At 41.0% G+C, this 11,855-nt stretch overlaps 1 protein-coding gene across 1 annotated transcript; it reads right to left on the reverse strand.

Moving 5' to 3' along the window:
- Window positions 1-7,998: 7,998 nt before the first annotated feature.
- Window positions 7,999-9,378, reverse strand: LOC122756584 (E3 SUMO-protein ligase ZBED1-like). Its single transcript, XM_044006677.1, has 2 exons — window positions 9,238-9,378; window positions 7,999-9,062 (listed from the first exon to the last, which is right to left on the reverse strand). Exons 1-2 carry the CDS (start codon window positions 9,299-9,301, stop codon window positions 7,999-8,001), a joined length of 1,128 nt encoding a protein of 375 aa, XP_043862612.1. The 5' UTR covers window positions 9,302-9,378.
- Between the last annotated feature and the right edge of the window lie 2,477 nt (window positions 9,379-11,855).

Here is an 11,855-nt window from a genome sequence, read left to right on the forward strand (position 1 = left end):
AGCACTCATTTTTTCCGTTTCACTTTTAATCTGTTCGCACACTTCTTTTATGTCTCTTTCTATGTCATTCATTTCATGCACATTTTCATATAGGGTCACACTTTTCTACTTCCATGTAATAAAAAGGCTTGCACGTGAACTTTTAAATTTTTAATCTGCTTCCATCAATCCTTTTAGTTTATGTTTTCAATCTTTTCCGTTTAATTGTTCAGCATTAGTCAATAGTCTTGTTTACGTATTCGTATTTTTTAATATTTCGCACTTTTAATATTGTTTTTCTCTTTTTATTTCTTATACACGTTTTTCTTTTTTTTTTTTTTTTTTGTCGCTTCACTCGAACAGCATTTATTTTTATAACTTGGATTTAGTTATACACTTTGGATTATTTTCTTTTCTCGAACCTTGGATTAATTTTTCTAACCTTGGATTAGTTTTTTTTCTAACCTTGGATTAATTTTTTTTTTTTTTTTCTAACCTTGCTCTGCTACCATGTTGATAATAAAGTGGATTGCTTTATTTTAGTTAGAATATATTTATTAATACTTTTGTTTTGTGCTTCGTGCACTTCCATTCAGTTTTACATTCTTTGAGCAAGTGACATAATTATGTTATTTAACATTACATTACATTTCATTACATTATCCGCGATCAGCTGATTCATTCTTATGCTAATTAACATTTCATATCAAGGCATACACATTTATTCCAACAATAACAAAGGAAGGACGGAAGCTATTTAAATCGGAAGCGTTGTCTTCTCTTTGGTCGGGCAATCACGCAAATCATAAATTTGGGGGGACGAACAAACAAACTCTCTGAGATACGCGTTGCAATATGTTGCGAGCAGAAACTAGAAAAGCAGTTCGTTACAGGATGGGAATTTCGACCACTTTAATCGGCAGGAATACCGTGGACTGCGCTCTAGCGGCTTTAATGATTTTAAGATTATTGATTTTAGAGATTAATAGGTCTCAAAACCTTGGCCGACTATACTCGAGACTGAAATTTTACAATTTATTGGAGGTACGCGGCACACGGTGTGGAAGGTTAAAGAGACTTAAGTTAGCATCGCATCGCTTGAAGACAGAATAACAGTTGTTATACATAGAATTCATGACTTGTGCGTGTCTTTACATTTTAATACTGATACGAAACCTGCATTCCTTCACCACTTCTGTAGCTGCTAATTTAAACCCTTGCATTGCCGCTGACGCGCTTGTGGATTTAACAAGATTTAGACTCTCAAGTTACGCAATCTTTTTTCAGTCTACGAAAGACTTTCTGATCTTTACTTGATTTGTATTGTTTCCTTTGGTTTATTATGATCTTGTAGAAGTCGTTGCGAAAATCGTATTACGCGGATGATCTCTTTGGGCCAAGGCAACCTCCTTCTCTTTTTAGTATAGGGCTTAGTGGCCTTGCTATTGACTCGAAGCCGACAAATGAACTTAGAATACATTTTTTTGCGAGGAAGGATAAGAAGGAGTTTTGCGCTTAATATTGACGAATTAATTAAACCTAGCAAACTAAAGGGTTTATCCAATAGGGACGCTCGAACTGTAAAACCTCATTGCGGCCATGTTGTTTGTGACAAATGTAAAATGCAGTGTGGGTCTTCAGTTCGATCAACGTTCCGCGCACTTCGCCCGTCTTACGGTCGCAATGATAGAGGCGCATTTTTTGAACTGGGGAATCACTAATGCCCTCAAAGTCAACACGCCATAGATCAAATACAGCCCGATTTGTGCGCCAGAGTCATGGAAAATTGGACCTTTCGTGTGTGCGCCACCAACCGAAGCTGTGGCGGTCATTCAAATGATGTCATATTCCACACTTAATGGGGTCAACAAAAAAAAACCTTTAAAAAAACCCAAATATCGCTCCTACATGTATTTTTTTTACATTTCAAAGATCCCTTTAAATCCTTTCACGATTTAAATAGTCCTTGTAACACTGAGAATTAAGCACGTTAAAATTAAACGGAGCACTTAATATTAAGAAAAGTAATTGATAACCGGTATCTTTGAATTTCTTTAGAAATCTGGACCTTATATTTTTTTTTATTGAGCCAAGGCTTATTAGAAAAACGGATAGTACATCGGGACACAAGAGCAAAGTAAGAGAGAACGGTATAGTCGCATTCCCCGACTATCGGATTCCCGTTGCTTAACAAGTGGAAGTGCAAATGAGATATTTTTAAATTTTCTATGTCTCATGCTTATTCTAATTGCTTTTATAATTCCTGAGGTCTCGACGTTTATGCGGACAGACGGACATGGACAGATCGATTTTTGGCATCCTCCAAACTAGTGCAAGAGTAAAGATCGGACCAATTAAAGTCAGATAGTCCCTGAGATTACGACGTTTATTGGTGGTTTATTATCGTTCTCATACGTGAGGATGAAGAATCGGTAATGTTAGCAGATATCAATGCAGCTATAGTTGATTGGAACCTATTACATACACACCTATTCATACACAAATAAGTATGAAAAACAGCTGAGCTGCAAGGATGTTCGTGCGTAATCATAGGATCATTAAGGGCAGTATAATATTGAAAGTAGCTTTACTAGACGGGTTTGGAGTGAAGTTGTCTCTAGCAAAAGTTCAGCTCTGGTTGGGAAAGCGTATTCAGCATAAGGGTGAATCCTTATAGGAGTTTTGGTATTCGCTTTTGAAATTTTTTAATCATATCAAATTAGAAGAAGATCAATTGAGAAGCTGCAAGGCGGAAAGCTTTTCAAATCCTTGTATGCAGGAAAATGGTACTAAAGCAGTTTTTGAGTCATTAAAGATTTCATGGTTTGTATATTCATAGGTTCGTACGAAGCACCATGCAAGATATAATGCAAACCAAACCTCCTGATACAAATGCTTGTATCACAACAGTCTTCCATGCGTATGTGGAACGCCAATGGTGTTTCACAACTAACTCAATTCCTATACGAAAAACATATCGACCTTATGCATATCTCGAAAACACACCTTACAAAGCAATACAATTTCAAATAAATGGCTACCTTTTGTACGGTACTAATCAACTCGATGGTAAAGCCCATGGAGGCACAGGGATCCTTGTTAAAGGTAGGAGTATCATAATTTATTTTTTGAAAATTATCTACAGCCCACATCTATAAACATGCAGATGGAGGGCAATAACCACCTTACCGTAGGGAAGATCAATTTCTTACTTTTTTGCAAATCACTTTGAGATCATTTCCTAGCTTCAGGAGACTACAACACATTGGGGATCGCGCCCCGTGAACCCAAAAGGAAAGCAGCTATACAACACTATAATAAACCCGCAATCATGTTTTCTTTGAAAGTCCAACGTACTGGCCAACAGACCTCGACAAACTGCATGATCTGATCTTAAAAATCCCCAAAACATTCCTCGCAGCATGTTGAAAGCCGAATGCCGGCCGAACAAACTGTTAGATTGACTCCCACAAAACAAACTGGCTCATATAACGATTTCGCAAGGCTAGGGTGGTGGTTCGAGATATTCAGGACCGAACAAACTGTTAGATTGACTCCCACAAAACAAACTGGCTCATATAACGATTTCGCAAGGCTAGGGTGGTGGTTCGAGATATTCAGGACGCACGCGCATGCTCCTTGACGGTTATAGGCTGGAATCTCAGCCTAGTTTCATTTCTACGATTATTAAAAATGAGTACGTGCTATAAGTAAAAAGAGAAACGGCTAATCGCCATCCACAACACAGACATCAGACAGAAAGACTCTTTTAATGTACAAGATTTCGCTCGAATGACTTGGCCATTCTATACCAAAAAAAAACTCCAAAAGGATATCATCCTGAATAACACCTAACCGCGCCTCACAGAGAATACATCCTAGTCAGAGGCAAAAAATTTTGGGACATCAAAACATTATAACAATATATTTAAACACTAATAAAATTTCTTACACCTAGAATACATTCTAACAAAAACTTAAGAAAATATATCCCGCTTATAATTTTGCAAATTCAAGCTTTTAACCCCTTAAATAAAGTATGACAAATATTCGTGCCTATCGCCTACGGAAAAATAGTTTCCCTGAAACTATTGAACTGATTGAATTAGACAAAGATAATTTAGCGATAAAATCTAGCTTGCCAAAACATTAAGCATAGAAAAAATAAAATACATTTCATTTGGAAAAAGATCACCGCATACGTATGTGCACGGTCGGCAGCCAAAGAAAAGCAAACAAAACAGAGAAATAACGAATTAAGTACTCTCAATTACATTGAATTTCAAAATAACATGTGGAGAAAAATCTTGCTCTTGAATCCCAATTTCACCATTCCGGTCTGGCAGAGACCTTGGCCTTGAAAACGATACATATTCCACTAATACTTGGCGATAAAATGTTACGGTGCCTTTCGCACCGTGGGACTAGCGTCGTGAGTATGTGGAATCAGCTCATTACATTTTTTTACCCGTTACTCGTAGAGTAAAAGGGTATACTAGATTCGTTGAAAAGTATGTAACAGGCAGAAGGAAGCGTTTCCGATCATATAAAGTATATATATTCTTTATCAGGATCAATAGCCGAGCCGATCTGGCCGTGTCCGTCTGTCTGTCCGTCCGTATGAACGTCAAGATCTCAGAAACTACAAAAGCTAGAAAGTTGAGATAAAGCATACGGACTACAGAAACATAGACGCAGCGCCACACCCACTCTAACGCCCACCAACCGCCCAAAGCTGCCACGCCCATACTTTTAAAAAATAATTTGATATTTTTTCATTTTTGTATTAGTCTTGTAAATTTCTATCGATTTGCCAAACAACTTTTTGCCGCGACCACTCCAACGCTCACAAACCGCCAAAAACAGTCAGTGTTTAAGACTCTCCTTCGCACTTCCACTAGTTGAGTAACGCGTATCAAATAGTCGGGGAACTCGACTAAAGCGTTCTCTCTTGCTTATAATTAATAATACGTTAATTCTAATACGTAAATCGATTTGTAAAAAGTTCACTTAAACACTTTTTGGGAAATCCACCGACGAAAGCGCTTCCGTGTGTTTTTCCTGTGGACCTTGAGATTTTTATATACACAAAGGTGAACAAATAAAAAACAAAAACACTACGGCGCCATTTCCAATATTTCTTGCCTTTTCTTTTCTTACTTAGCTCATCTTTCTTTTAACTTCCAAATTTGAATTATATTGCATATTCTTGCCGCATATTAAATTAATTGCCTTCCATGCCTATTTTTATATACGCAGATTGGAATAGAAGTTTAAGAGAATTAAGTTATAAGAGAGAAGCTCCCGAAAAATAGGAGTATTTGGAGAACCCTCAGACGATTGCGTAGGCGACGGTTGCTCGGCACAGAGTCTAGACTTTGGAATATGATGCTGTGCGTAAATAACAGATAAGCAGAATCAAAGGGCTCTCGATCTTTAATTACATTTCGTACTTAGACAATAGTCGCTTTTTAATGAGACGCTAAGCGGTTACGACGAACCAACTCTTACAGTGAAGCTGGAGCAGATTCATGATCGCAAAGTGCTTTCAATGTTCTGCATACAGAACTGGAGAAATTAGATTTCGACGAAATTGGTGTTGTGCCCCACCAGTGTATGGTCATCAGACGCAGCCGCGGCCGAGGCCGAGGCCGATGACGTTGCCGCCTGTGCAGCTGCCAACGTTTGGCGAAGGCTACGCAAACTGGGCGGATTTTTACTCCGTGCTCACGAGCATAATCGACAGCCATCCGGACCTCTCCAATATTAAGAAATTTGCATTGCATCATAGTGCAAGTGCTGCTGCAAAAGCTGGATGCGCCAAGCTAAGTTGTCGATGTCGTCTGGCTCCGTCACTGGAATCGGGAATTCCAATTTCGCGACTGATGGATTCTCGGTAGGAATTGCGATGCGGTCTGTCACTTCGAATTTCTCAACGAGCATAATAGCAGTTATCGCTCCCAATATCACGGATCGCCAGCCAAGTTTTAATGTGGACATTGGGGACTGGACTCGCCGACCCGGAATTTCATAAAGCTCAGCGTGTTGACCTATAAATAGGAGCTATCCTCTTTTATGAGCTGTGCGTAGGTCAGATAAAGTTGTTGCCAGGACTGCCACTGCTTCAAAAAACTCGTCTGGGCTGGGTTGTGTCTGTAGGCTGCGCGCGCCCGTGCGGTAGCGCCTTAATAGCGTCACTCGTTCCATCTCTAGCCAGCAAGGAAAACAGCATTGATGTGCAAGCCACGAAGGAGGAGCTAGATTGCGAGGTACACTTTGTTACAAATTACACCCGATTGCCAGCTGGCGATTACTCGGTACGTTTGCCGCTAAAACTCCATTTGGATTCTTTAGGAGATTCCTATCCTCAGGCTGGGCGGAGATTCTTGTCGCTGGAAAGAAAGCTTACAAGCACCCTGGATTGAGGGTTAAATATGCGGCGTTCATGAAGGAACATCGTCATCTGGGACACGACACGCCTGTGCTTGCTTCCGAGGTCAGATCGTGCCGATATTTTTTGCCACATCACTGAGTCAAGAAATGGGATAGCTTTACCACAAAGCTTCGCGTTGTCTTAGGCGGATCAGCTGCCACTTCCACTGGTTACTCGCTTAACGATGTGTTAATGGCTGGCACGGTCATCCAGCCCAAGCTATTTCACATCCTAATTCGATTTCGCTCACACCCAGTTGCCGTTACAGGAGACATATGTTAAATGTACCGATGTGTAAGGGTCTCGCAAGTAGATAGCTATTTGCAGTGCACTGTGTGGAGGGACTCCCCGATCGATGACCTCCAAGTATACAAACTCGACACAGTTACTTACGGCACCAAACCACCCTCCTTCTTGTCCGTAAGGGCTATGCAGTAGAGCTGGAAAACAATCGATGGTGGGCACCATCGATGTTTTCGATGGTTTGCTAAGAAAACATCAATAGTATCGATAGTTTAAAAAAAAAAAAAATTAATTCAACGTGAAGCGAAGTTTAGATACCCTTGTAGAATATGTAAAAAAATATTAAAGTCGGCCTTTATAAAAATGCAGGAAGGACTGCAAAGGAATTAAAAAAGTAGTAAAAAACATTAATAGAAAAACGTTTAATTTCATTAATTAACAAATTTATTTGCTTCAATGCAAAACGGCTATAATTATCACAATAGAGAGATACATTTTTTTTTCTTAAAAAGTAACAACATTTTTTGGCTTCAATGCAAAACTTATATTAATAAATCAATAAAGAGATCAATTGTTTAGGTTTTTGTTAAGAAAAAGTAACATGTCAACATTTTTGGGTTTTAGTGAAGACCTTCGGTCAGATATTATTTGACCGGCCTTACTGAAGGTCCTTTCGGATTCGGTCGAAGTTGCTGGGATGCAGAGGTACTTCATACATAATCTCGTTATAGGTTTCAATGTCTCACCGTTTGCCTGAAAAGGGATAAATTCATGAAAGTTTTATTTAAAAACTACAAATTATATTCTTACCATCCAATAAACAAGGGGATCCTTATCCGCCGGCTCATTAGGCCTTTCGAAATATGTTCGCAAGATCATTATGGCATCGGCTAGGTTTGAGTGAACTTTTTTGGATATTTTATTTTCCAAAAAAGTAAAAAAACTGTTTTTTTTTTCTTCGTGTGGAGTGTTTGGTGGTGTTGAAACTTCAGGTGGTTGAGCTACTCGGGACAAACTTGAAAACAACTCTGACTCCAAAGCTTTCGCGGCTTGCTCTGAGTTCGATGGAAACAAAAAACCGTCCTTTTTAAATCTCGGATCCAGCAATGTAGCAATTCTAGTAACAGTCCGAGTTTCGTAATGCGAGAAACGCTCTGGCAATCTTTTTTTTACGACCTCGCAAATATCAAGCGCAGGCTGTGATTTTACTTGGCTGTATACTTTGCATGATTTTTGGTGCAACTCATAAATAAGAGGTATTATTAGCGAAATCGAAACCGTTTTGTTAGTCGATATCTGAACTGTCGCTTCGTGAAACGGAGCTAAAACTTGACAAATCTCATTCAAATAATCATTTCGTCGGCTGATAATGGACTTGGAGCCTTGGTTGAGTTTAGAAGCACTGCAGAAATCGAGTCATTTACCAAAATAATCCGTTGAATCATAAAGTATGCGCTATTCCAACGCGTTGGAACTTCTTGTAAAAGTCCATAGCGTGACTCTGAAGTTTGTGCATTTTTTAGTTTTTCTGTTGCGATTGAACTCGATTTAAAAAACGCTACGATCCTCTTACACTTTGCTAGTAAGGGTACTATTGAATCTGTTTTCAGGAGATCTTGCACCAAAAGATTAATAGTATGCGAGACACATGGCAAATGTTTGATTCTCATTATTTCGCACGCTTTTTTCATAGACGCGTCGTTGTCTGTTACAATCGTTACTACCTTATTTAAAAGGTTCCATTCATTAAGAACGGCGCTGAGTGAGTCGGCAATATTACTTGCGCAGTGGTTAGTTGCATCTACTAGTTTTTGCGTGGACAAAACTGCTGATTTTAGTTCATAACGTTCGTTAATGAAGTGGCACGTTATAGTGAGATATCCTTCATTAGCACGCGAGGTCCAACAATCAGTAGTTATGGATACATTGTCAACGTAATTTAAATCCTCCTTTAACTTTAATTTCAAACATTCATAGTCACGTGGCAGAACAACATTCCTGAGATGGGTTTTACTGGGTAGCTTGTACCTCGGGTCTAGTTTTCGAACTAAGTCACAGAATCCCCTATCTTCTACAATAGAAAAAGGTTGGACATCCACCGCGATCATTCTCATTACTGCCTTGTCCAGCTCCGTTTTTTTTGCTGATCCATTTTGATAGGTGAGGTCAGTCTTTAGGAACCGATCCAAACAAGTCGTAGAAGCAACCTTGCCAGCCTCCAGATATTCGGGATGTGCTCGTTTTAAATGATCCAATAGATTGCTAGTGTTCCCGGAAGTTTTATAGAGCTTACCACATCTGTTGCAAATCGCTGCTTGAGCGTCCTTAGTCTTCTTGAAATGGTCCCAAACCAGTGAAAGCTCTTTTTTACGATTTGGAGTCGTGTTATCCACAGTTGTTGAAGGGTCTGAAATCAAGAACATAGTGGTTACTAAATATAAATAAAAACACGTGTATATGCATATTTTGTGGCTACATGCACATATGTATACACATACACATTTGCACACTGTACGCGGACGCGTCGTTTTGTGTGTATGTATTAAAATGACGCCATGCATTTATTCACACTAAGTACTTACTTTTCACATGTTTATCCATCCTCTTCTCCATTTCCCAACCTTGTTTAACACCACCAAAACTCATAAAACTGTTCAAACTGTTTCTCTAATCTGAAAAAGAAAACTAAAATTTCTATTCCTTATAAAATTTACCGAACTTACTCGTCCCTCTTGCTATTTGTTAGTGCGGAGAAACCATCGATTGTTTTCGAATACCATCGATGGTTTGAAAAAACTGAAAAACATCGATAGTATCAATAGTGCCATCGATGGTTTTCCAGCTCTACTATGCAGCAGTTCTCAATCGATGAGCAGGCAGCGTTTCCCGTTTCCCGATGATCTTATCTCTGGCACCGTAAATGAGGCTATCAACATAATGCAGCAGACGGCTGGCATTCTTGCGAAGGGCATGCTCAAGTTAAGGAAATGGTGCTCTAACACTTTACTTTTGCTTGAGGGAGTGCCCCCCGAGGTTCATGAAGTTTGAAGATGGTCCCGCCTCGACCAGCTATTGTTTTGGATCTCTGCCTTTAGGTCGCCATTGAGACCCTGCAGACGCTCTGGTTTGTCTGCGATTGCTAAATTTTACGACCCTCTCGGCCTGGTCGGTCCTGTAATCAGAAGGTGTAAAATCTTTCTGCAGCAGCTCTGCAAGGAAAAGCTGTTCTGGGATGAAATATGTCGCAATGAAATATGATATATGTCGCAGTTTTGAAATAATAAGTCATGTTAGTTTCCCTCGGTTCGTGTTTAGCGCAGAGTCTGGTCTTGAGGTGCATGGTTTTTGTGATGCAAGCATTGATGCCTATGGAGTCTGCGTTTATGTGGTTTCTAAAGGGAATCAAAGTTTTAGCCATTTGCTTTGTTCGAAGTCGCGCATAGCTCCGTTGAAGACCATAACAGTACCAAAGCTGGAGCTTTGTGGTGCGGATCTTCTGGCTAAAATCATGAGGGAAATAGTTGGCTTGAAAGTATTTAAAGGACGCTACTATTGTTGGTGCGACTCGACGGTGGCACTTTCCTGAATCCGAGATGAGCCCGCCAGGTTCAACATATTTGTGGCAAATAGGGTTGCTGCCATTCAGGAGCTGACAGATGTCACGGCTTGGCGTTATGTTCCAACAGCGTTAAATCCGGCTGACATCTTATCCAGAGGATCCCTGCCGTCTGAGCTTAGCGAATCGTCACTCTGGGCGCATGGATCCGCCTATCTTACGGAGCCTGAAAGAGATTGGCCAACAGCTGTTTGTCCTGACAAACCGGTGCTTGAGCTTCGTCGAAGTGTGTTTATCGTAAAGTCGCCGTACGTGGATGTAATTGCTAGCTCCAAACTTGCAAATTCTTACCCCTCACTGCAACGAGTGTTTGCATACATTTACAAATTTTGAAATGGAATTCGCGATCCTGGGCTCACCGTCGCACACATTCAAGAGGGTACTCAGATGATGCTGCGGTTGGTGCAGCGCGCGCAGTTATGGGAGGACATGCAGTCCCTAAAAACGCTGGGAAGAGTTTCCTCGTCTAGTCCCATATCCTCGCTCTCGCCGTTCCTGTATCAATTTGGACTTCTTAGAGTAGGCGGACTTTGATGGCCGCCACCCGAAAATCCTTCCAAGGTCCCATCCGGTGACTCTGGCAATTATTTCGCATTACCATGAAAGCAATCTTCATGCCGGACCTCGAGCTCTTCTGGGTGCAATTCGATCCCAATATTGGCCTATTGGGGGGAGGAAGACGGTTACCAAGGCCGTGAACTGATGCATCAGATGTTTTCGGATTAAGCCGCGGCTGATAGGGCTTGGAAGGATCTCACGCTTTTGAGGTTGCTGGTATAGACTTCTGTGGACCCTTCTTTCACAAGTCGGATACTCGCAACAAGCCCGCGATTAAATTCTATTTCTTAAATGCTATATGCTTTGCAACCAAGACAGTGCACCTTGAGCTGATCAAGGATCTCTCGACAGTTGCGTTTCTGTGCGGACTCAAGAGGTTCATTTGCACCCGGCGGAAGCCGAATCAAATTTGGTCAGACAACGCCACCAACTTTGTCGCGCCAAAAATGAACTTCTGGAACTTCGAAGGTTATTTCTCAGCAGCGAGCTTCAAGGCTCCGTTACGGTCGCCCCATTTCGGTGGACTTTGGGAAGCAGCGGTGAAAACTGCCAAACATCATTTCTACCGCGCTGTGGGTACGGCGGTTCTGACCCTCGACAAGCTGAGGTGTGTCATATCTCGCCAGTTATTAACTCCAGACCTTTAGTTTCCATTTCAGAGAACCCTGCCGATCTAGACGTCCTCACTCCGGCGCATTTTCTCAATGGTGGTCCGCCTTCGTCGTTTGACGAGCCAGATATAACGGGCCTAAACTATAATCGGCTTGACTCTAGGCAGCGCCTCTCCTTTCTTCAGCAAATATTTTGATCGCGATGGAAGGAAGAGTACTTGACGTTGCCAAAGCCTGGCGTAGCCGTGGACAACGTCGTTCTTGTTAAGGACGAGAATCTACCCCCAATGAGATGGCCTTTGGCGAGAGTCATGCAGTTGATTCCTGGCAGAGACGGAGTCGCTCGAGTTGCAGAATTGTTGACAGCGTCTGAATTAATAAGGCGGGCAGTGAACAAGCTGTGTCTGCTTCCCCT

The sequence above is a fragment of the Drosophila santomea genome, unplaced genomic scaffold, assembly GCF_016746245.2.
Source record: "Drosophila santomea strain STO CAGO 1482 unplaced genomic scaffold, Prin_Dsan_1.1 Segkk30_quiver_pilon_scaf, whole genome shotgun sequence".
In the NCBI taxonomy this organism is placed as follows: domain Eukaryota; kingdom Metazoa; phylum Arthropoda; class Insecta; order Diptera; family Drosophilidae; genus Drosophila; species Drosophila santomea.